This window comes from Uloborus diversus, chromosome 9 (assembly GCF_026930045.1).
Source record: "Uloborus diversus isolate 005 chromosome 9, Udiv.v.3.1, whole genome shotgun sequence".
Lineage (NCBI taxonomy): Eukaryota > Metazoa > Arthropoda > Arachnida > Araneae > Uloboridae > Uloborus > Uloborus diversus.
This window is the reverse complement of record NC_072739.1, coordinates 98,592,248-98,618,891: the sequence shown is the minus strand read 5'-3', so window position 1 is coordinate 98,618,891 and position 26,644 is coordinate 98,592,248. Positions and strand designations below refer to the sequence as shown.

The 26,644-nt window shown below is 31.8% G+C and overlaps 1 protein-coding gene across 1 annotated transcript; it reads left to right on the top strand.

Annotated features, from left to right (window-relative positions):
- The first annotated feature begins 256 nt into the window (after nt 1-256).
- LOC129229677 (putative Dol-P-Glc:Glc(2)Man(9)GlcNAc(2)-PP-Dol alpha-1,2-glucosyltransferase) lies at nt 257-26,644 on the top strand. Its single transcript, XM_054864035.1, has 4 exons — nt 257-588; nt 8,898-9,077; nt 17,109-17,324; nt 24,741-26,644. The coding sequence occupies exons 1-4, from the start codon at nt 445-447 to the stop codon at nt 25,566-25,568; spliced, it is 1,368 nt and encodes a 455-aa protein (XP_054720010.1). The 5' UTR covers nt 257-444; the 3' UTR covers nt 25,569-26,644.

Sequence of the window (26,644 nt, the reverse complement as noted above, 5' to 3'; positions counted from 1 at the left end):
AGGCAAGTAATGCATACCTGGTATGACGGGCGACTTTCTAGTTTTTAAAGATTAAGAAAAAGCGATTGTAGTAGCTTTTCCGAAAATTCCCCTTCGATGCCGCGGTTCTCCTCTCCGAGCGCGCCCAATGCAAAGCACGGAGCGGAGAGACATTATTTGGCTACATCTGACTTTGAATGACACAGACCAGTTAACAGAGATTAACTGTGAACCGAGTTTCTAAATTGTTTACGTTTTGTGGAAAACCGCCGAATCGGTGGTTTTTGATTTTATACGGCCCGAAAACTATGAAAGATAACAACAAACAATTGTAGTTTAGTAATTTTGTTAAAGATTTTTGGTTAGACTTCTCCGTATAAGTGATGAAAGGACCCTGCATTTTTTGTTGTTGTATAATATTCTGATAGTTTTTTTAGTTAGGTTTCCAAAAAATATAATTTAATCATGCTCGTCAAGTTTTCATATTTATATTTTGCCTATACTTTAGTAATATTTTACATAGTAAATTCAGTTGTAACTGTTACATATATGGATGAAATATTTCATGTGCCTCAAGCGCTCAAGTATTATAATGGCATTTTTTACGAAGTATGAAAATAGTAATTATTTTGCTACAAAAAATATAATATAGTAAATATAGTGAAATTCCGTTGCAACGAATACCAATGCTACGAAGTATCGGTTTCAACGAAATAAATTTTCAGTCCTGATTTAATTTCCATTACATTGTTTGAATTCCAGTGCAATAAAATTCTTGTTACAACGAACAAAATTTGCGATCAAGTTCGTTGTAAAAGGATTTCATTGTATTATATGCTTTCCAGAAATATGAAATTGCTGTGCCAACTTTCTGCAAATTTCCGAATAATTACGTACACTCTTCCATAGGATAAAATGAGACACATTCAGGGTTGCCAGGCATCCTGGATTTCAAGGGACAGTCCCGTATTTTGAAAAACTGACCCGCATCCCGTTGAACTTTCATACAGAACGACTAAAGTCCCGTATTCTAGCTTATAACAATATTTTACAAAACGAGATTTCATTTTAGGAGAAAAAATAAAGTCAGACAAAAAATTTGAAGTAAAGAAGCTGTAAAAATTTTAAAAATGTTATGTGGCAGCAAATGCAAAAATTGTTTTTGTTTTGATTTGGTTTGTATGTTTTTGTTTTGGCAGCAGACTATGAGGAATCTAATGGTTGCTTGCCTTTAGCTCATTGACTAGTGTTGGAATTATATATCTGTGCATGTGTCATCAATCGCAATGAAAACTATTTTTATGCTTTGATAGGCGACATTTCGTAATGTTTAATGCTTTGATCATGAATAGAGGTTCTCCGCCGAGAAAATGATTATGTGTGTTTTGGGATGAGTGGATGAAGGCAGAAAAATGACTTGCACCTTGTCCGGGAAATGCTGCAAAATCACGTTGCATTATTTGCAACAAGGATTTTTCTGTTGCTCATGAAGGTCACAGTGATGTAACTCAACATTCTTAGGGTATGGAACATAAGAAAAATAATGTTACAGTTGCATCTGCAAGCAACTTAAAAAATTTTTTTACTCCAAAAACTTCCCCTGGGAGTGACAAAATCGCTATTGTGGAATTGGTCACAGCGTTTCATACTATAAAACATAACTTGTCGTACAATTCCATGGACTGCGGCAACAAACCCTTGTTTAAATTTTTTGATGATTCAAAACTTGCATAAGATTAGTTGTAGTCGAACAAAAGCTGAAACAATAACTACTAATGTGCTGTGTCCATTTTTTCTTTAAGAACTCATAGAAGACCTCAATGTAATTACAGTTTATTTTTCTATTAGTACCGAATCCTCAAACAAAGGAAATAGAAAATTTTAACCAGTATTAAAAAAAATGGAATCTAAAAAAATTAAATTTTGTAGAAGAAAGTTCCGAGATGGCTGATTCTATAGTAAACTGCTTGACTAACTCATTGATTGAGTCAGGGCCGGATTTAGGGGAGGGCAGGTGGGGCTACTGCCCCGGGGGCCTCCACAACAAAGGGGCCCTCACAATAAAATATTTACAAAGTATCCTAACCTCCTTTCACGGGTCAAAAATATCGGATATATACATCAAAATATTCAGATATATATCAAAGTATCGGATATTTTTGAAAATAGGATGATCTTTTCGAACCCTGATTTGGGGCCTCTCCTCCTTCGTTGCCCCGGGGTCTACACACTTCCAAATTCGGCTCTGGATTGAGTCAGACTTCGCCCAATCCAAAGTTGCGGGTGTGACATTTACACTAACTAAATTAGTCATCAGCAAAAATATTTTAGAGTATAGGTTTCAATTTTTATATTTTTCAATAAAGATCACTTGCAGGTACATTGATGCCAATTTGCAAGTTGATTGATATTTTATTTATTTTTTAAAAAATTAATTTCTACCCGTTGCGGGTGTGACATAAAAAGGACATGCATTTTCACCTTGCGATCAAAACATTCAAAACTCTGTGAATTATATCAACTGATCGAACTGGTCTTTTTTTATGTTAGACAGTAATACTTAACTAATTATTCTATACAAAAATTTAGATACTCACTCAATTAGTTTCACTGTAAAAAATATTCAAAGTTGCCGTTGCGGGTGTGACACCCCGTTGCGGGTGTGACTTGTGTGGCCAATAAAATAACAACTTACACAAATAGTTATCAATCAGACATTTTATGATTAGCACAGTAATAAATAAGAGAAATTGCAAATAGCTAAGGAAATTTTTTTTACATAAATCTCATTTCCAATCTAGAATTGATGATTTCAGGGGGTGTTAGTTTTCTTATTACAATGTTCTGTTTCTCCCATGATATGTCTGACTGATTGGGCCAGATGTATACATGTTCTGAAGGTTTTTTTTTTCCAAGTATTCGACTTGTATGTCTTCTCCATCTATTTGCTTGATTTGACTTTTTTTTTGAGGTAGAAAACAAAACAAATTCTACAAAATCTCCAATGGCATTTATATTACCAAGGGAGATCGTTTCCGACTGAGGCAGCAATGAAACTATCTTCAGTGCAGTTTCTGCAGTTAGTGCCTGCCACTTGAATTGTACCCATATCGATCGGTACAACATGGTGTACCGATTGTAAGTTTGGTATAGCTTTGTACAAGGCAGCAGCGTGCGTGAAGCATTTTTGCAACATCTTTTGTGATGTCGCTCTCCGCAGAATAAAGTACTCTGATTTTTTTAAGAGCCTTTTCTGCTCAAATAGCAAAATCCTATGCAGAATTGACTGTTGCTCTACGCTGTAGAACGGCAAGTGACACCATTTTTTTTTTGTTACCGCACCAACACCATCCACAGCTCCTTATCCATGAGTCCTTTCAAAGTATGACCATGCAATTTTAATGTTGTAGTCTTTATGGTTGTATGACATTAACAGAAGATTGTACCTGTCTATGGATTGCATTACCAAAGGTTTGAGTTCTTCAAAAAATTGCCATTGACTCTGCTTCTACAGCTGGAGATGGTGTGGCCCCTTTTGTCGAAGATTTCTTTCTCTCTCTCTACACTTTCTCTGCCTCTCATTCTGGTTTTGCCTCTACATTTTCTTTTTTTTTCATGGCCACAGATGTAATTTTTTAAAGTAGTTTCCTCGTAATTTCTATTCTTGCTTTGTTTCTTTCCCTTTCTTTTAGAAAATATTCCGAGTATTTAGCCGAGTTTTCTTTCATCTTTTTACGATGATTTCGGAATCTTTCAGTGCTGTTCATTCTTCTGCAAAAAAAAAAAAAAATGTGTAAAGTGAATAAATATAGCACTACAAGTCCCAAAATACATTGTTGAACATGTTTTTTTTTTTTTTTTTTTTTTTTTTTTTTGAAGTTCTTTGAATTTTTTAACCCCAAATGAAATTAAAAACATTAAGTTTTGATTCATTTAAAACTTTAACTGACAGAATTTTATACAAATTTTTTTTAAATAAATATTTTAATAAAAGTTTCATTACTATTTTATCATTTCTTTATATTTATTTTGAATTTGAAGTAAAAAATAATCTGTCCCTAATATTACATTATTTGTTTTAAAAAGTAAAGGGGGAAAAGTCAAATGCTGAAAGCAAAATTATACATTTTTATACATATTAAAAAAGATAAAATCTTGTTTTGGTTTTTTAAAGTTTTATTTAAAAAAAAAAAAACAAATCTTACCTTATTGAATAGTTGCCTTAATTTTAAATCAAGAAATACAAAAATGTTTCTTAGGAGAACCAATAATATAGAATACCAAACTAAATAAATCAACTGCACATGCTCTAAAGATACTAATTTTGAATTAACTGGGGTCTAGACAAATAAGTCAAAGGCCAAAGGTTAGGTCAAAGGTTAAAACATTAGTGCTGTCATCTACATGCATTCCAGAATCACATTTGTGTTTAATTTAAAAAGATGTTGCGGGTGTGACTTTAACTAAATGTCACACCCGCAACAGGAACACGTCACACCCGCAACGCTTAATAACTCCAATTAAAACATTGATTAATTTTTTTTCTGTTTGTTATTCAAAGTGCTTTAGTAAACTATTTTAGAATACTAAGTTTCAAAACTTTTAGGCAAATAAATTTTTCTGTGGAAATATAAATGCATTTTTTTGTTGCGGGTGTGACACAATAATTAAGAATAATTAAATATGCTTACCTTTTGTAGTGAAGATTAGTAGAAATTTCTCTTCAGGAAAAAACTGTTGCTAATGAATTTCAGATTATGTGTGAAACTTTATAGATTTCTAGAATTATTTGTTCAGCTGTAATAGACCATGCAACATAAGCAGTTTTGGTGCAGTCTAGGTCGCACTGATATAGTTCCACTTTAGTAATTAAAATAAGAATGTTAATGACATAAATGAAATTTTTTTTCAATAAAATAAGAAATAGTATACTTTTAACAGTGTGTATGCAAAATTTCAACCATATTGAATGAAATTTGAATTTTCATCCTCATGTCCACTTTTTTTTGGATTGGGCGACTTGGCTTTACAGTTAGTTTCAGCATTTTCAGCCAACAATACCAGCGCTAACTTTGAAACAAAGCGGTCGGCATGTACCCTACTTAGAGAGCAAAACAAAAATTTACTTAAGTCGGGGTGTTTAGCTCATATATTTAACAATACATTTAGCCGTGCTGTTGATGCTTTAGAAATTGATGTCAAAACTATTGTTTTAAAAATTTATTCATATTTTTCTAGATCTGCAGTTAGGCCGAATAAGCTAAAGGAGTTTTTTTTATTTGCTAAACTGGAGTTTAATGAGCTACTAAAGCATATCCCGACACAATGGCTAAGTTTAGCTACTGCTATAGATCGACTCATTAAATCTTGGCCTGCTCTCATGAATTATTTTATAAGCGAGTGAGAATCCATCCCTAAAGCTCTCAGAAAATTATTGCTTTTAAATGAAGAAAGTATTAGCTGAAACATGTGAAACCAATGGGGTTGCATTAGTTTAATATTTTCTTAGTAATGTGTCCTCCGTTTTTGAAGCTGCCAGTAAAAAACTTCAAAATGAATCTGCAACTGTAGCTGAACTTTATGATATTATGACTAATTTGGTAAAGCAGCTAGAGAGCAGATTTGAAGATAAGTTTTATGGATTGTTCATCCCTAAAACCTTAAAACAGCTAGACAATAGAAAAATACAATGTCTGACTGAGGGATACCAGAAATTTCTTGAAACAGCTGTGAATTACCTGAAAAAGTGGTTTGATGTCACAGATAAAAATCCTCTTTTTGTCTTAAGACCAATGACTTTAATGGATAAAGTACAGTTTTCTGACTTGTCAACTATTGTAGAAGAGTAAATATTGAAAACAAACTATCGGTAGATGATCTATACAATGAGTTTTCATCAATAAAAGAAGTTCTTATCAGCTTTTAGTTGTACAAAAAGACATGAATGTAGGCGATAAGTGGCAAACGTTGTTTCAGAAAAGCTCTGAGTTACCAAATTTGTTTAAAGTTGTTTTCTATTGTCTTAGCATTCCAACATCTAATTCATTTGTTGAATTCATGTTTACATATGAATTTGAAGTGAACTGACGTACGAAACAGGTGTTCTGTTCAGTTAATTAAAGCAGAACTTATTGTGGCTATCAACTCATTAAACGTCAGTTGCAATGAATTTTATAAAAACTTGAAGACACATAAAATTTGAAAAAAAAAAAAATTGTTACAGGACTAAAATCAAATAGCAAACATGGTTTTTGAAGACATAGGATTGATCCATATTATATTATAATAATCATTAAGTGTTTGAATTTTAGTTTGTATTTGTTACCTTCTTTTAGCGTGTTAAAATTGTAAACTTTAATTCTATGTCTGATCAATTGTAAAATCCACATGTTTATTAATGGCACATTAAAATTATTTTGCTCATTCAGATTTCTCCAATGGCTGGTGTATCATTAAAGAACAGGCTTTGTTCCACAATTCCTTGCATTTCTATTTTATATAAAATAGTTACATAATACATGAAAATTTTCTATTGCACAGTTTCTCTTACAGCAAACGCAAGCAAAAAACTAATTAGCACCTGTTCCTATCAAGGTCGATCTGTATACTGAAATTCGTTCTATTGCTTGGTTTATTCTTTGAGTTAGAGTTCCTGTAAAATGGTACTCACTCATAATCATACTGAGAGGAATCTTCCAGAAGCTAGTAAAACATGGTTCTTTATCATCCCTTAGAAGTACACCATAACCAGTAATTGCCCTCCTCAACCTCAAAAATATCAACCCCCCCCCCCCCCCCCCCCCCCCGCCTTATACTTTATACTCCAAGAAGCATGTCCCGTATTTACTATTCTTTAACCTGGCAACCCTGGACACATTATAAAAAATGTTTGAATAACCTGCTGTTTTAATCATTATGACAATGTTTTTTATGTAATAACAGTCTTTATCAGGGCATTTATGTGAGATCATATAAGGTTTTGTTGTTTATTAGGTTAAAATCTTAAGACATATTTTACGCCCACATTTGAAGTAAATTAAAATGTAATATTTTTGTACTTTAAAGTAGATTAATTGGCTTTAAAGTGTTCTTAAAATACCTTTTTAGGGAAGTCCATGAGACCTTTTTAAAATGAAAAATTGTTTGAGAAGGGTATATTTATTCTTTTGTGCCTCTCTCAAAAGCTATTTTTGCATCCGCCTCTGTCTGTGCGTCCAGAATGTTGTTTTTCTTGTCCAATTAAAATGACAAATGAATAGATACCTAGAGCTGATGGAGAATGCAAGTTTCTAGAAACCACTTGATTTAGTGTTACATATTACAATACATCAAACATTGTTATTATTAATTTTTTTCTTTTCAAATTTAGAAAAAGAGGAACATAAAGATAGATTTCCCATGGGTTAGGGCAAACTTGGAATTTTCAGGGAATTTTATAGAGATCAAAAAAGTTGAAGGTATAGAATGTCATTAATTTTGTCAAAAACTTGCAAAGTCATGGAAATGGACCTGGAAAATGTTATCTTTTACATCTTAAACTTCTGCCATAAGTAGGCTAATTTGCTGTTAACATGTATTCATATTTAATTTTAAAGAGATTGTTAATAATTTGAGACTACTTACATACTTTGTTGACCAATATCATCAAAATCAAAACTATTGTCAAATGAAGTGAGATTATAAAGTATATCACCAAATATTTTCATTGAAAAGTTTGCCAAAATGAGTATAACAAGTTTGGCGATCTATTGTGCAATTGAGGACAATCATTGTTTTCTGAAGATTTGTAGAATAAAAAGTATCGTAACTTTGAATGAGAGGCAAAAACACACATCCAGTACTACTGTTGGGAAAAAAATATCTGAGGGAACTCACCTCAAGGTTTAGGGGGACTAACCAAAAGAAAAGGAGATTTGAAACCAATTTACATATTTGCATTCCTTTCACAAAAAAAAAAAAAAAATATTTTAGGAGTCACATTCCCCCTCCCCCAATTACAGCACCACTTATGTCAACAGTGGGCGAACTGAATAGATGTGTAGTTAACAGGGATCCTCACAAAGCATGTTATCCTTTGTGCTGCAAAATGTTTTATTTAAAGTGTATGGACAAACAAGCTAATCAAGAGTCAAAAAAAAAAAAAAAAAAAAAAACTCTAAGCACCAGGGCTTGAAAAATCTTAAAAGTTTTACTTGCCCTAACGGGCATGTCAGTAAAAAAAAAATACTTGCCAGAATAAAATTTTACATTCCCTGTTTTTTTTATTATATTATAATAAAAATACTTGAATTTGTCATATCAGGCATTAATCAAACGAAAAATTAATTTACAGCTTTTTATCTGAATCAAAAATTATTTCAATATAAAGCATTTAAAAGAGTAGTACATAAGTCATTAAAATTACCAATACTTAATTAAAAATGTATAATGATTACATTCCCAGCTGGGCATGTAAGGGTAAAAGATTCATGCCCGATCATAATTTTAATGTGCCCCGGCATGTTGGGCAATATAATTTTCGAGCCCTGCTAAGCACCAAATCACATTAAAGCATTCAGGAGAAGTGTGATCTTTCTAATAGTCTCAAAAGAAAGCTGTAAATTCAAAAATCAAGATTGGAATTTCATAGGGGTTTTTTTCCTGGAAAAATCTTTGAATTAAAATTTTTGTTGCGAGTGTAGAAAATTAGATATGTTCAGTTGTTCGTAGTGAACTGAAAGTGTCGGGTATTTTCCATAATCACTTATTCTTAATCTATTATGGTTGACACCTTTCTATATTTTATCATTCTGATTCTATTAAAGGTAAAGCCTGAAGCGATAGGAAGAAATTACTTTTTGTGCATACACTATTAAATTCAACAGTTTAAGACTTTAAAAATATCCAATTATATGTTTACAACTTTTTGTTTTTTACAGTGGGATCCCAAAATAACTACTCCTCCTGGTTTATATTTCATTACAAATGCAGCATTGCTTCCATTATCCTTGTTGACTGGTTTTGATTTCAACAAAGTCGAATATTTTCGTCTAACCAATGTTTTCTTCACGGTCGGCATATTCTACCTTGTGTACAAGATTCTTCGAATACAGCAAAAGGTAAAATATTTAAAATCCTTTTTATAAAGACTAATACAATTTGAGTTTTTTAGTGCAATTTATTTTTTTAATGATTTCAAACAACTTATAATGTTAGAGATGTCAACAAATCCATTTGATGGCAGCTCTGTAATTTCATCTCTTGCATTTAACTTTATTAACCATTATTGCTGGATGTATCTAATGCTATTAAGGCTTGCATTTATGTACTTTTTTCTCAATTTTTTTTTTAAATTAGTTTTACTTTTACCTACATGAGTTTACATGTAACCTATGAGTCTAGGAAAGTAGTTCTTTTATATTCTGTGAAGTACTTGCTAAGACAACTGTTATACTACCATAATTTGTATTCCCATTCTGAATTATTAATTGGTTCAAAGGTTAGATAACACTAGTATAGTGTTCACACAAAACCAAGCCAGTTTTATATCATCGAGTTCTCTAAAAGGATCCAGGGGCGCTGACTTGCAAAAATTATTGAGGGGGCTCGACGTCACCGGTGATCCAGGGTTTATGTAATCCCACGGCATCCCCCCCTTCATACTTTTCCAAAAAAAAAAAAAGAAAAATTCAGATTATTTGAACCTTGAAAATGCCAATTTACATATTTTCTGGTGTATATGATTTATACAAACAAACAATATGTGGCATGGCGTTTTCGAAGTCAATCTAAGAATTTGTATAGAAATTTTCTGGTTCAATTAGATCATGTCACTTGTCTTCAGCGTGGGACATTTTTACAGTTCTATTTTGGGGGAAGTCATGCAGTTCCATGGCTAGGCATTGATATAAGGTAGAGCACTTGACTTGCATGGAAGGGCGCTTCCAGTGTGCATAAATATAAAAAATATTGGGAGAGTGGGGGGCATACCGCTGGTTTAACCTCGGGGAAATTTTCTAAATTAGAGATGGAAAAAGTAAGTTTTACAGTTTTTTAATCATTTTAAAGTAATATATTACCAACATTAGAACCCCGAAAACTCTCGCACGTGTATAGTTATACCCATGTTTTGGCTTTGAAAAACAAAAAAAACAACCCCGCATGTACGATATTTTCATAAAAAGTTAATTTAATTTATAGTATAATAATTTTGTTTTTAGACTATTACAGAATATTGAATATATATATATATATATATATATATATATACATATATATATATATATATATATAGGATTTAAAAATTGTGATAACTTGTAGGTATGCAAAACGACAACTGAACAACATTATTAAAATGAACAAAAACAAGAACAACAATATAAGCAATTGATCTGCTTCTTCGACAGTGGGTGGGAGCAGCATACTCTAACCGAGCCTCACAGGTTTCGAAACGCGTCGCGAGTTCACCCACTGACGAAGAAGCAGATCAATTGCTTATATTGTTGTTCTTGTTTTTGTTCATTTTTAATAATGTTGTTCAGTTGTCGTTTTGCATACCTACAAGTTATCACAATTTTTAAATCCTAAATATTTGATATAGTTTTAAGTGCTGCATTTTTGCGCCTCGTCTATATTAATTTTTCGTTTGTTTAAAATCTATATATATAAAGATTCATATTATATTTAAATAAATCTTAAACTATCATTAAAAAAATAAAGCATAAGATATTGCTGTTGCACTTTGATTAATAAGTGAAATAGCTAATTTAAACTTGCTTTGAATAAGGCTCAGAGTTCATTAAATAAAAATAATATCCCACAGTTAATTTGTTTAATAAAGTTAATATAGTATGTAAATAGCAAGTTTTTATAGGATCTTATAACCTAAAAATATTTAAGTATTTGAAAATAACTAATGCAGTACTATAGTAATACGGTAATAAAATAGTACTAATATTTCGAAATTTTAAATCTAACATTCTGTATGTAGTTAATTCTCTATTTAAATACCAATATTAGGGCTGTCTTTAGAAAGGTGCAAAAGTCAATCGCCTGACTAGATTACTGAATTTGAAGTCGTTGACGACTGGTCGAATATCCAATTTATCCAAAATATCTCGATGGTTATGAAGAACAGCCAAGTTGTTCAATCGCTTCTGCCCCATTGTTGATCGGACAGACTATCGGCAGGTTCGCACACGGGGACAAATTCTAAGCGCACGCAGCACCGTAACGCTATCATTATTCACACCACTCGTTTTCAGTTAACCTGCTTTTTACCGTAAAAATTATTTGTTGTAACTCATTACTGAATTTATTTTACTAGGTAACTATCTTCAAACAAGGAAAATAAAAAATACTTAGACAAATTTGTGAGTTTAGAAAACATTAAATAACAAATAATTTTCTTAAATTATTGGGGGGACTCTGCCCTCTCAAAAATTTTTTGAGGGGGCTGGGGCCCCCTCAGGCCGCATGGAGTCGGCGCCTCTGTAGGGATCACATATTATATCATTAAACTCATGAAATGTTCCATTCTATTTCATTCCAGAATTAACACCAACTAACTTCTCATTTGTAATTTACTGTTTGAAATCTTTTTATTTGACCTTCACTAAATTAGAATAATTTTTAGTTTAAAATTTGTTATGCATTGAGATTTGTCAGATTTACTTTCTTACTCACTGCTTAGTCATTTCTCATCATATATGATGTGACAATTAAATAACTAGGTTAGTCTTAAAAATTAGTTTTAATGAAAACAGTATTCAAACAACTTTTTATCCTCTTCAACAGACTCCTTTTCCCTAATCAAATCATCTTTTGCATAAGAGTTTTCTACTGTTTAAAACAGTGCTGCAGGCCATTTCGTGTCACCTTCTTCCAGGGCCGCATTTAGGGGAGGGCAGGCGAGGCTACTGCTCCGGGGCCTCCACAACAAAGGGGCCCCCACAATAAAATTTTTACAAAATATCCTAACTTTCACGGGTCGAAAATATCAGATATATATATATACAAGATATTCGGATATATATCAAAGTATCGAATATTTTCGAAAATATCATGATCTTTTCGAACCCTGAATAGGGGCCTCCACTCCTTCGTTGCCCCGGGGCCTCCACACTTCAAAATCCGGCCCTGCCTTTTTCAGTATGTTTGCCATTTTTGCTGTCATTTTTTCTACAGACTAAAAATGTGCTCCATTCAATGAATGCAGTTTTCACTTTTGAGAGCAGGTAGAAGTCACATGATGTGAGATGTAGTGAGTAAGGTTGATGCTTGAGCACAGTAATGCATCTGTCCATCAAGAACTGCCACTAAGAGCACGTCAAGCACTGAGGATGTTGTTTTTTCCGTTTATAAAATTGCTTGCATACTGTCGTCCTATTCAAAGCTTGGGTCAATTTTTTCTTATTGTCTCTCTGTCAATGAACGTAATATTTGACATCATTAGAACACTTATATATTGGTCTTTACACACCATTTCATTACAATTTTTTAATGTTTTCATTAACTTGTTGTCACATGTTGACCGGAGCATTCATCAGCTTCAACAACCTCTTTACCTTCCAAAAACTATTTGTGCCTTTCAAAAATGTTATTATGTGACATGCCAGACATCTCTTTTAACAAATTAAAACATTCATGTGAGTTCTTTTTTTATAATTTCACAAAGAATTTGAAGTTTATGCACTGTTGGATTTTTAAGCTGATCATGATGGCAGCACTTCAACACATCAAAGTCGTGCTTGCTCAAGCAAGGATGGGAATCAAACTGAACTAGATAGAGAGATGGAATAACATGCCATCTACACCAAACCTAATAAATCCAGCTACATTTCCCCCAAATTACCCAACACAATGCGATTATTTCACTGTCACACTTTGTAAATGTGCAAAGAAATACAATTGGGTGTTCTTCAGATGTTTTTCTATCCACGCAACTTTTGCTTCTCAAGAACAAAATTTTTTTTGCTAAATCTGTAAAGAAGATGATTTTTTTTTAAAAATAAGTTTTCAAACCTATAAAATGAAAGGATGAAAAATAAGAAGGGAAATAAGAGCATTGAATTGAGGATTGCCTTACAGAGAGTGAAATATTTTTCAGAAACATAGTACTCATGAGGTTCCTCATTTCTTTAGAAAAGTGATGCTTTTCTGCACAAGGGCCAGACCTCGTATTAAAGTTATTCTCGCTCTTGGGCCAGAACACAGATGAAATTTCAAAATATTACACTCTTATCAAAATAACTAAGAAAAGTATGGAAATGGAAAGAAAACTAAACCAATAATTGTTATCAAGTTAATTTTTTTTAATGCGTGCTTTTCAGAAACATATTTCTGAATATTTGGCTGCAAATTTGTGACAATGTCACTAATCGCGCTTTTTGATTTGTAACATTGAACAAAACGATGAACCACACAGATCAGCTTCGCGGGTCAGATGTGACCTGCAGGCCGTAGATCGGGTATCTCTGCTTTAGAAGTATTATTCCATTATCTTCTAGTATTCCATTTCAATTTCTCGTCTTCCTGCATTTAAAATCAAACATAAAATTTTTCCCAAAAGAAGAGGTGAGTATTTTAATGGTATGATTCTAAAAATTTCATTTGAAGCATACCACGTAATAATATGGCAGAATGGCAGCAGTTAATAAACTATTAATGTTTTAAATACTAATATTAAACTGTTAATATTTTGATAACCTAATAAAGTGGCAAGAATAAATTCTCATTCATAAGCACTAAACAGGCATGTGCCATGTAATATGATATTCATATTCTTGTTTGCTGTATTGTATCCTATGAAAACTTATTCAATACAAAAGATATATTTAGTGTCTTCTGATTCCACATTACACAAGTTTTACTATATTCTTTATTTCTGTTTACAAAGGAAAGTTTTATAACTTGAGACGTAATTAAAATGTTTTTTGATTGCATTTAGAATGTGTCCATACATGCTTGTTTGTAGTTCTTTCATTTGTTTTTATCTCCATCTTTTTATTCTTTTTTTCTGCCTTTTTCATCTCTTGCTTAATCAAAAACTTACAATGTAACCTATGTACCTTTGATAACTTTTGCTTCTTATTCATGTATGTTTTGAAGGGTAAAACTAACTCTCCCTTTGATGATTGCAATGGAACCTGCAAGGAATTTGAATCTCCTAAAACAAATCCAAATTATTTGCTGTGCCCTCCAAGAGGCAAGTGTGAATGTTGTGTGTACTGTCACCTTAGAGAGCGTTGTGCAATTCATTGTGTAAGAATTTTGCCTTTTCTTTTTTTCTTCTAAGGGGCCATTCAGTAATTATGTAAGGGCTACAAGGGGAGGAGGTTAGAAAATTCTCTACATAGTACATACCATTACTTTACAGGGGGGGGGGGAATCAAACCCATTCTTACGTAATATTTTCTAAGTCACGTTCAAAATCGCTTGATCAAGTGGTTTGGCAGGGATCATATTTCATTTTGCCTGGAAGGTAAGGAACATGGGCAGTTTTTTACTTGTTTTACAAAGAATAGTGTAAAATATAATAAAAGAATCACACTATACATGGCAAGCTCTATTTAAAAAAAAAAAAAAAATGTGGAAAAAACATTTAGTCTAGATTCCAACTTTTTAGTAAATATTTCTTTACACAAAAAGGTTTTTAAAAATAAATAAAAAATAGTGAATTTAAGAATGAATCCAGTGTTGTAAGATTCGTTATTTTGAAAAATAAAATGCAATCTTACGTAAGAATAGGTAAAGGGATGTTTCAAAAATCTAATGTATCCTTACATGGGGTATATCAGGGGTCAAAAATTGCTAAAATCATCATGGCATAAATTAATGAATGGCCCCTAATGTTGCTTGGATTCCTCTAACTTACCTTTTTTTTTTAAACATGCATGTACACATTCTTTTTATGCACTTTCACCTGCCATTTGCCCTTTGTGAAACTTTTACTGAGAATTTGAAACATCTAAAAAATTTAATCATAAATTTTGAGATCTTTTATGGTTGTCAATGATTTGTTTTCTAGTGTTTAATATCATCTTAATGATTTTTAAATTCTAATGACAGTTCTTCAAAACATTGAAGAGGAAGAGCTAACCATCTCTGTAGAACTTTTCTTTCTTAAGCTTACATTTTTGTGTGGATTGTATTGTATGAATTCTTTTTATTGTAATATTAGTTTGGGTTCAGTCATGTTGCTTAATCTCCATAAGCATAAATGTAAAAAATATTTACATTTATGCTTTTTTTGGGATTCAAATGCTTTAACAATGGAAGGTTGTAGGGTGAGATGGGGCACATTGGTCTGATTTTCCACTTTTCATTTTTTATCTCATCAAAAACTTAAATGAGAAGTTTGATTTTTTACAAGGAGGTTCATTAAATATTTCTCACCATCCCAAATTTATTTGAAAAGGTCTAGTTCATTAACTTTTTTATACTTTTTTTTTTGCAGAACTCTGAAGCAGAACAACATGCCTTGAGCTCGGGGTACGTTGGTCCGCATTACAAAAAAAAAAAAAAAAAAAAAAAAAAAAACACTTCTATAAAAATTTTAAGAACCATGTGGTTTTGTTAAAGGACTTATAAGACTATAGATGCTATTTGTTGGTCATTAATTAAAATTAAAAAATACTAATACAGTGAAACCTGTCTATAACAATATTTTTTAAGGTCCCAACAGTATCGTTGTGAACCAGTTTCACTGTAGTATTAAAATTATACTGGGACCAATCAAACAAGCTCCATCTCTCCCTACTTGTCACAAGTCAAGTTGTATGTCTGCTAGCTATAGGGATGCACATACTGTGCTTCATGATAATCTTAGTTGTCATATGAAAGATATTTAATAGCTTGGTTTCAAGTAGGTTGATTTTCTCTTGGTATTGCGTGAAAGTACCTCCCCCAACTAGTCCATTTCCGAACTCATTCAAGGAACCCCACCCAACCAGCTAAACATTCCTGTTTTGTTGGTGGTAAGGTTACCAAGTGTAAATTTGCTTGATTGGATATTTATCTGTTAGGAGTAAAGCTATTTTAATTATTCATTTAAAAAAAACTTATCATACAATTCTTTTCAACTTCCATTAAATCATAACAGTGAAATGAAATATGCATATTAATAAAAAAAACAAGATTTCTATATAAAAAAAAAGTCTGCGTTTTTAGTCTTTGATTTCCATTGAAGATTTAAAAATCAAGAAACAGGCGTTTTTCTTTTTTTTCAATCAGGCATTTTATTTTAGAATTCTATTTTCAAAATAAATAAATAAATATTCATTAATTGGGGAAAATAATTTAATGCTCTATGTTACTTTTATTCTTTGTTTCTGCAGTTAATATAATTCTTAACTATTTTAAAATTTATTATTTAGAAAAGTGAAAAGACGTTTATTTTGATTGTTTAAAAAATGTCTTGGACCCATCTGGGTTTGAGACTTTTACTGTAGCAAGTTGTTGGCTATGTTTGCCGACCTCGACTGGTAGCTACTGATCGGTTGATCACATGACAGCTAATGACGTCAGACAAATAACAGGCAAGTGGTAAAATATTAGTTATTGGTCAAAAATGTCATATGATTTAATCAGCAATCTACCAGCTTAAATTCCAGTCAACCGGTAGATCATAGAACACTGGGGTTAATCACCGGTCAACCAGTGAGGTCGGGGAACACACCTTTTGTCAAATTGTTTCATATATCCTATGCAAGCTCTTTTCTTTTTAATTTAATTGCTACAGTGATGTTTTTTATTTTTCCTTCAGTTTCATTTTACTTTATCTAACAACAAGTTGAATCACTTTTTTCTTTTGGTAATATTTGTTTGTTTATAGTTTTTTTCCAATGAAACTACTCTGAACTTCATACCCATCAAATTCATTCTTCTGAACTTTTGAATCTTTAATTGTTTAAAATCATGATTTAAATTTTAAAAAATCAACTGTTTTAAACCATTATTTAAATTAGGTTGATTTGAATCGCTCAACCCTGCTGGCTTGTTACTGTTAAATTTAGATCTTAACTATACTGTTAAGTAAATTTGTTATGCGTAAGCAGTCATTGCAGTATAAAATATGCATTTACAATTTGTTACCATCTACATAAATATTTAATTAAAAACATTTTATTTATTTATTTATTTTTTCGTAGGAGGTTGAAGTGAGAATTACTATGCTTTCTGCTCTAAACATATCCATGTTTCCAGTATTGTATTTTTTCACATTCCTGTACTATACCGATTGTGGCTCAACTTACTTTGTTTTGCTGATGTACTACTGGCACATGAAAAATTCCTATTTATCTGCATCTGCTGCTGGTGCTGTAAGCATTTGTTTTCGCCAAACAAACATTGTTTGGGTTTTTTACGTAAGTTTTCTTTTTCTTTCTTTTTTTTTTTGAATTTTAACTTTTTTTGACTGAATTTTCTTTGCAGTGTTTAAAGTTTAGGAATGAGGTATGTAACCAAATAGAGGGACAAAGTGAAGTGGCTAAACAGTTGGTTCTGTTAGCAGTGCCACCTATCTAAAAATGTTTTAACTATGTTATTAAAGATGTGGTTGATTCCAGTAAAAAAGAAAGTTATATCTGAAGGTCATGGTATATAATAATACAAACCATTTAAAAAACTGATACTGATATCGTAATAATTGTGCGGAAAATCAAAAGTAATTTTTGTTTTTATAAAATAAAAATTTTGCTATTATCATTTAAACAATGAATTGAGACCTGATGTTCAGTGATACACTTATTTACTTGATATTAGGCATGTTTTAATATTAATTGTGTAGTACAATTTGTCAAGTGCATCTGAGGCAAAGTGAAATAGTTCATTTTATTTTTTTCTAAATAATTAATCCAATCCTTTATTTATTCATTATTCTCTAATTTCTTTAAAAAAATTTAATCATTCATTAATTCATTTATTCTTTATTCATTCATTTATTATTCCTTTTATTAATTCACTTTGTCATTTTTCACTTCTTTTATTTATTTTTCAAAGTTAAAAAAAGTTATAGTTTCACTTTTGTTATAGTACAAATGTACTACAAAAAACTAAAAATAACATTTCAATGCAAGTTCTTATAAAATACAATGTTCTTCCTTTGTGTATTATAGATTTCAAATTAAATTTTAAATTTTTTAAATTGAAAAAAAAATTGTTTTATCTCAACTATTTTACTTTGCCCCGCATTCGGCTACTGCATTGGCATTTAAAATTCATTATTGCTTGGGAGGGCTGCCAAATGCTATGCACTTGGTGTAGAAACTATGGATTTATCTAGTTTACTATGCGCTACGCTCCTTGAGGCCAAATCTATGCATTTCTGTTGCGCAAGACATTGTTTAAGATTTCATCCAGGGTCACCCCAAATTTAAATATTTGGGAAGGCCAAAAACTCCCAATTTAACAAATTGAACTCCAAATTTCGCCGAATCATAAAATGCAGGAAAGAACAACAAAATGCAGTACAGTGAAACTTCTCTGAAGCAACCACTCTCCGTTCCTGAAAAAAGTGGTCATTAATGGAGGTTGGTCGCTCTTAGAGGTCATTTTCGAACATGCAAATATAGCACATTGTTGTTATTTACCTTCTTTCTGCAGTGTATTAACCAAGAACATTATCATAGGAATGTATTTAAACAAAGAAACTTTTTTTTAAATTTAATGTAAAATATACTTTTTACATGATTTTTCTATTAAAAAACTAATAGCTTTAAAATTCGCCTGCTTCAGATTCTTTGTTTTTCCTAAAACAACTTTAGTTTCTAGTTTAACTTTCCATTACAAAAAGTAATTAATAATGTGTCCTTATTATTAGTGCAAGATAAGATTATCTATTTCTGTTAGAGTTTATTGTTCTGACAGCTTTTTTTTTCTTTTTTACTGCTAATTTCCTTTAATTTCCTTTCTGATTTTCTTTTCTTGTGTAAGTTCAAGACTTCTGCACATTTCTTGAGCGTGAGATTGCTTGGTTTTTCGAAATTCTCACTGCAATGCATGGTATGGTGATGAAAGGCAGAATGCAAATTCACTGAAACCAACTCTTGAGCTTTCAAAGGCACTAAAAATAGATTTTGTCCACTCTGATGAAGTAGGAACGCTCCCTTCTAACCCACTCTCCCATAAGCAACCAAGAAATTCCAAGAAACAACCTTTTAACAAAGTTCTATTCTTATCAACCTCCCTCAATGAAAGGTGCACACTTGACTTGCCTTGAGATTTGCATGTGCCACCTTAGCTTCCCTAGGGTCCGAAAAACAACACCCCCTTTTTGTGACTTTAAGGAAGATCAAAGCAGAGAGAGCAAGAAAGGAACACGTTTGGACCCACTGTAGAATAAATTTTAATCCCTTATTCTGGTTTCTTTCCACCTTTGTTAATAGGAGAAAACTGTTTTGTGTCCATATGAGCTTTATTTTCTATTGTTTTTCTTCTGTTGTCTCTCTCGTTTTGAGTTTTCTCTAACAAAAATTCCGGTATTTTTGAATACTGATGTTTACGTTTTGCCGGTCGTTGTGAGAGGTTTCAATGGTCTTTCCCAGAGGTATTTTAACATTAGTCATATACGGGGGAAATTTGGTGCCTCAGAAAAGTGGTTGTTAATGGAAGTGGTCGCTCATAGAAGTTTCACTGTATCACAATTATAGGGATGGGTAATGTAGGAATTTTTACAGCGGGATGCATCACCAACCTTACATAGTGATGTTTCGCTACATCATGACTTGTTAATTCCTTTTTTTAAACTTTACTTAAACTTCCTAGTTTAAAGGTTACCAAATTTGTACAAAATGTAAAAATATATGTGAAATCATGTTACAACTAACTTCGAGGGACTACAAATTTAGTTTGTTGTAACATAAATTTTGTTGTAATAGAATTCAAACAATGTAATAGAATTTATATCAGGACTGAAAATTTATTTCCCTGAAACGGATATTTTGTTGTATTAGTATTTGTTGTAATGGAACTTCACTGTATTATGCCGTATACTTGCAAACTAATTCCAGCACCAGGCAAGAAATTAAGAAAAAAAAAACTGTTAAAAGCTCAAGACAGCAATAAATATTGCAGACATGTGTTTTGGGATTACAGTGAACCCATTTTTTTATATGCAAAAAAGATGTGAGATTATGGAAGTAAAGTTATATATATATATATATATATATATATATATATATATATATATATATATATATATATATATATATATATATATATATATATATATATATATATTCCATTCATAAGCTCATACCTTCTTGCATTAAAAAGGAGGCTCCTTGTTACACCTAAATTGTCTACAATTTTTTTTTTTTTAGCTATTTTGTACTTTAAACTTAGTTTCCTCCCTCCCCCTTGATGAATGATTATATGATAATCTTCGTTCATCAACATATTTTTCATTAAATTGTTTTAAAGAATTGCATTTCCTGCATGTTTGAGTTTGGGGAGAAGTGAAGGTATTAGTTTGCTTATGATACTTCCACCAGCGTTTGTTTGAATAGTTTCCTATAACTAACTATAACTGATTTTTTGTGATGCATCGCCCTGCCGTACATAATTAAGTCAACTATTTGCCAAATCGTCATTAATATTTTGGACAATTGGCAGCTATTTTTACGCTTACTCCCAAAAATTAGCTTTTTTTTATTCTTTATTTTAATAATTAATGAAATAGCTTACTTTTTTGGAAACATGCCAGGGTCAACAATGAAGATGTACTTTGTGCAAATTTGTTTCTAAAATTTGAGATTTCAATCTTCTGCATGTTGTCCTTATTTAAGTCTTTTCTCAGTTGGAAGCTACTTCAACATGTGATACCTTAGTTTAGCTTATTTTTTATCCTAATTATTAATGAACTGAGCTCGATTTGTATTTTAAAAATCTGTTGCTACTGTAGAATAGCTCTGTTGCTCACTGCTCTGCAGAAATGGTGAAATTCCGTGGCTCCCGCAAGGAAGTTATTTTGCTCTGCATTTCACTTCCGATCAATTTCAAGCAATCATGCAAATACCCTTCCACCTCCTTCCGCAATCTTCTCGTCACTGGCGCATGTGTCATCCTTTGTGTCATCAGGCTGGAACTTGGTTCCATGAGTGAGAAGAAGAAAAGGCTAGAGAGTGAAGGTGCAAGCGTTTGTGTTTACGCATCTTAAAATCCGATTGCATCCACTTCCGTAACACTCGGTCATTTTTGTATACTGTGCCACCCTGCAACGTAGACCTTAAAAACTTTATGTAGATAATTATTTTCAATCCTTCATACATTTTATTTTTTGCTAAATACATGTTCGCCATAGTTATGCCACTCCCATTTCCCGGGCAAGCATTTTCAAGTGATCTTGCGAATATCCTTCACATCCCTTCTTCTGCGGTCTTTCCGTCCGTGTTTTGCTGATATACGTGTTTTTCTTGGTTAGTAAAAAGAAATGAACTGCTTTTTGTTTGTGGTGAGAGTAAAATAGGAGTAGATTGGGATTTTTAGCACATTTTGAAAAAATTTGAATTTTTTATTTTTGTCTGCTGCTTAGATATTAATACCATTTTTCAACTCTCTTACGTTTTTTTTTTTTCTGAAGACTTCCACGCCCATTCAAAAATGTTATCCAGTTCCCTCCGATTCAGTTTAAGCCTACACAGTTTGTCAAATTTAGTCTAAATGCTTAGCAGGTTTACCAAAGTTATGGCTCATGAAGGTTTTAATGAAATTAAGTTTATTCTACTAATATTTTGCTATTTTATCAGGACAATCACGAAAATATGGGAAATTAAAGCTGCTTGTAATTGAAACCAAGGTTGGCAACCCTGGAATAGTATAATTTTCTATTAATAACTTAAAAGTTAAATAAAACCTTATTTTTTTACTATGATTTTATCTAGTGTTTGAATCAATTTATTTATCAGTGTATTTGTTACTTCTGCCACATCATTACCAACTGTTGCAGGGCACGATAATTCCAAGTTACAGTGCAACTTCAGAAACCTAAACTAATTGGGGCTGAGCCCTCTTCAGATTTCAGAAAGTTTGAATCTATCGGGTGGCTTACTTAAAAAAGTGTTCTGAATTTTTTTTTTTTTAAATAATAAAGCAATTTTACCAATAACAATTAAAGTATAAGTGCCTAATGTGTTATCTATGTTATAGAAGCAGGAATATTGTTGTAAGTTTAAACAGTACAGTATAAAGAAGCACAAAACGTGTGTACTTATGCTAATGTTTACAGGGCTAAATTTAGCAGAGGGCAGGCTGGGTTACTGCCCCGGGGCCTCCACAAAAAAGGGACTCCCACAATAAAATTTTTACAAAATATCCTAACTTTCATGGGTCAGCAAATTTTACGTTTTTTCTCTCCTATAAATTATAATAATAATAATATAAAAAAAAAATAAATAGCAGTAACTTCAGTATGTATTTACTATTAAAGTGCTGATCAAAAATATCGGATATATACATATATATCCAAGTATCGGATATTTTCGAATCCTGATTAGAGGCCTCCACTCCTTCGTTGCCCCGGTGCCTTCATACTTCCAAATCCGGCCCTGAATATATGTAATGGTGTGATGTAAGTAAACTGTTGTGAGCTTTTTGTTAACTGCTTCTAGCAGATTAGTTGTGTAATAAAATGTTGGGCAAAGCTTGAAAAAAATTGTTCGTTGAATTTGGTTTCGGTAAGGCTATGCTCTGTGATTAGAAGAAAAATCATAAAATAAAAATTATAAGTTTCTGTGCTATGACAAGTGATAAAACATTTAAGCAATGCCACAATTCAATATTATTCAAACTTTTGCTTAAAGTAACTGTTGTTAGAAAAACTGACTTAGCTTTCGAATGTTAGTTATTGGTTTTTTCTTTATTCAAATATAATTTTATTCCAATACTTTTCAAGCTGTTCAAAGATTTTGGGATCTTCGGCGTTAAGATTTCTGTACAGTTCAGTAAGGTACAGTTTGAGAGGTTCCACTGCAATAGTTCACGATAGGAGGCACCTATCGTCCTATCCAAAACAATGGTTCTTCCAAACCCTCTTAAGTCTATGTCAAGTGAATGCAAAGCTTGTTGAGCAGTTTTACTTGAATTGTTTCTGAAGGAAATGTCCAATAGTGTTCTAATCCATTGTATCATATAGATGAGTTTTTTTTACAACAATTCAAGTTTTTTCTGATAAATTAATTATCACAAAGCCTTAAAAAGAAAAAAAAAAGTTTTCAGTTGATGGTGTAACCGGTTACTAGATAACGATTCAAAATTGCAACACCAGGGCATTTTTTTTATAAAAATCAATCAGCATTAACTTGATTTTAAAGCCACATTGATTGTCCTACTGTTACTTTGTTACAAGTATAAACCAAAATTTCATCAGAAATGGCAATTTAAAAAAAAAATGAAATCCCTTTGAAAATGAATTATTTGTCGGAACATAACAGTTGTTTTTAGACTAATTCAAGTAGCTACGAGTTATGCACTTTGAATTTAAAATATTACTCAGTATTATATGGAATCTGATTGATATTCACTTTACATCAAACTGAGCTTTTCATTTAAATTTTCTTTTCTTTTTTTACTTCCTTTTACAAAAAAGGAAGTATTGTATTCGCGAAAAAATTTTCTCTCAAAAATCGACCTTAATTTGCATTTTGCTCACCCTCGAATGAATGTTGAGTTTTTTTTCGACTCAACCGCACGTCGATAAGTGCTTAAAAACGTATAGACACGCGAAATATCCATAATGACGATTCCCGAGTTAATTACAACAAATTTTCTCGTGAAGTATGTATGTATGTGCGGATGTGTGTATGTATGTTGCATAACTCAAGAACGGTTAAGTGTTAGAGAGTTGAAAATTGGTACGTAGACTCCTAGTTGTGCACCTCCCCTTTTGGATGCATTCGGGGGTTTCTAAAGGGGTCTTTTGCCCCTTTTTGGGGGGAAATCATTGTTAATTTCGATGTAAACTCAAGTGGTGTTATAATTTGGCGGACACTTGGCGATAACTTTTGGTCGGCGACAAATTTGGTGATTTTTTTTTATTTTAAATTTGTTTCAATTTGGCCGCTGTTGGTGATATTTAGAGAGTAAACTATTGAATCACATTAAAATTGCCAGTAATGGGGAAATGACATTAAATTGGAGTAAAAGGAAGTCATGTGATTCCATGATCATGAGACTTAACACTGTCTTTGACATCTTTGTTTTTGTAGCACATATAATTTCCCAAGTAATCAGATCTGTCTCATTTGTTAAGGATTGTTCCAAATAAATAGTAATAATGACAGATTTCTCCCTAACTGATTAGAAAACATAATTTATTTCTGTTCTAGAATCAATTATTACTAATGATTTCTGCTGATGATTGTCCGTTATCTTCCTTGAAATAAAGTATATCCTTGCTATTTTTGTGACAAGTGTTAAGACGCCATTGAAAATAAAGTCTGCAACAATTATGAACTTCACCCTTGCTTAAATGATTTTTTCTAACTTTGCAATTTTAAAACCCTGGTCTTAAATAATTCCAAGTGAAATACAGATAATTCTGGTAAAAAGCATTTATTTCAAATAAGTTGAAGTTTTACTTCTATCCTTACTGACAGAAAATATCTCTCAAATTATAAGCTAAAAACTTAATAACATGGATTGAAACATTAGTAATAAAAATGATTTTTTTTCTTTTTGTTTGTTATTTTTGTTTTGAAAAAGAATCTTAAAATGTGTCACCTGTGCTGTTTGTATAGTTTTCCTTTTCATTATTTGTAACTGAAATAGCATTTTATATTCATCAGGTTGCCGCAGAGGAATCACTGCACTACTTAACAATATTTTGCAAGGATGCTTTGGCCAAAAAAGAAAAACAAATGCAAGTTTTGACTTTTCGAGAACTTACCAAAGAATGTCGCCCAATTTGGAGAAACAACTGGAAAGAATTTTTCAAGAAAATGTTTGAAATTAACTGTGGTTACATACCAGTAGCAATAGGGTTTGTTGCATTTGTACTCCACAACGGATCTGTAGCTCTTGGTGACAAAGCTGCTCATCAAGTCTGTATCAATGTTCCTCAGATATTTTATTTTTTGTTGTTTGTTTTGTGTTTCGCATGTCCATATTTAATTTCATTAAATCAAATCAAAGAGTTTGTGAATTTTGTTTTGAGTCGAAAATTGTATATCAGTGCCGTATTTTTGTTCTGTGCTTATTGTATAATTAATTTGACTCACGTCCATCCATATTTGTTGGCTGATAATCGTCATTTTACGTTTTATATCTGGAGGAAGATTCTTGGGAAAAATTCCGTTGTTTCTATTCTTTTGATACCATTGTATATATACAGTAGTTGGTCAATAATTTTTGTTATTAGTCACAAAAAGAATTTATTCAAGATCATTCTTTTGTTTTGTTTCATAATGTCAATTGTTCCACAAAAGTTGCTTGAATTTAGATATTTTATCATTCCTTACATTATGCTGAGAATACATATAAGAGCAGAAAACAAATGGCAGCCTTATATTGAATTTCTTTTATACTCTTCCATAAACTTCATAGTGTTATATTTATTTTTGTTTAAAACATTCACATGGGACAATAGTGAAGAAACACAAAGATTTATGTGGTAGAAATTGATTGATTTTGACCTAATTTTACTGCAAAAAAAAAAAAAAAAATGTATGAATGCTTTTCTTTTCATAATGTAATTTTCATTGTAATTTCAATATTTTACTGATATTTAGATATTCAATAGCACAAGTCGTGATAAAGAAAATGATTTGCAATATTTAATTCAATACTTTCTTCTCTCACACATTGAAAAGAGTTTTAAATTGCTGTTTTGCTATTTTTTGACTCATTTTAATGCACAGGAATCATATACTCTCATTGAAGTGTAAATAAATTGTCTAGCAAACTTATTTTGCATAATAATCATTTTTTTTAAATTAGTTCACAGTTTTTGCAGATTTCTTTTCATTTTATAATTTTTTCCATGGTGCCTAAATTTTTTTTATGAGTCTCTTGCGTCACAAAGTCACATGTGGTTGTAAGTCCCTCATGAGCTTCATCCTTATTTTCAACTAATAACAGTTGAGAAAGCATGATTGTTGTAGAATAACTTACTCTTACTTTCAATTGTTTTCTTCTCTTCAGCAAAAGTTCTTGATGCCAGTTTGTTCGAGGCAACACATTTCCAGTTGACGAGATCTAATACTTGTTGCTGTTTCAACAATAATTCTACCTAATTTCATTTTTCAAATCATCATTATTAATTTGACTGTATGAACTGTAAATTAATCATTTCACTCAGATGCAAGTTTCTTTTTGATTGTCCTATATCTTGCAACATTTCTATACAATTAAGCAGGCCTGGATCTAGAAATTTTGGCCCTCCCCCTTGCAAAAGCCCCTTGCAAAGGGCTAGCTGTGTATATTTGAAATGTTACAAGTCATAGTGCTAGTTTTTTCCCAATTTCTCCCCCCCCCCCTCCCCCATTGAGAGAAAACAAAAATATCAGCCATATGTTTGTAAGGACTCATGTCACTCATTTTTCATGCAAAGCATATTACAAACTTCAACAGTGCTCAGGTGCGACTGCGAAGAGTTGACCCTTGGCTCCGCCTTTTTTCAGAATTTTCCATTTTCGTGAAGGTGTGATATGGAGAGGAAAGTTGAAGCGAAGTTTGCCAGTAAGTCATTGGT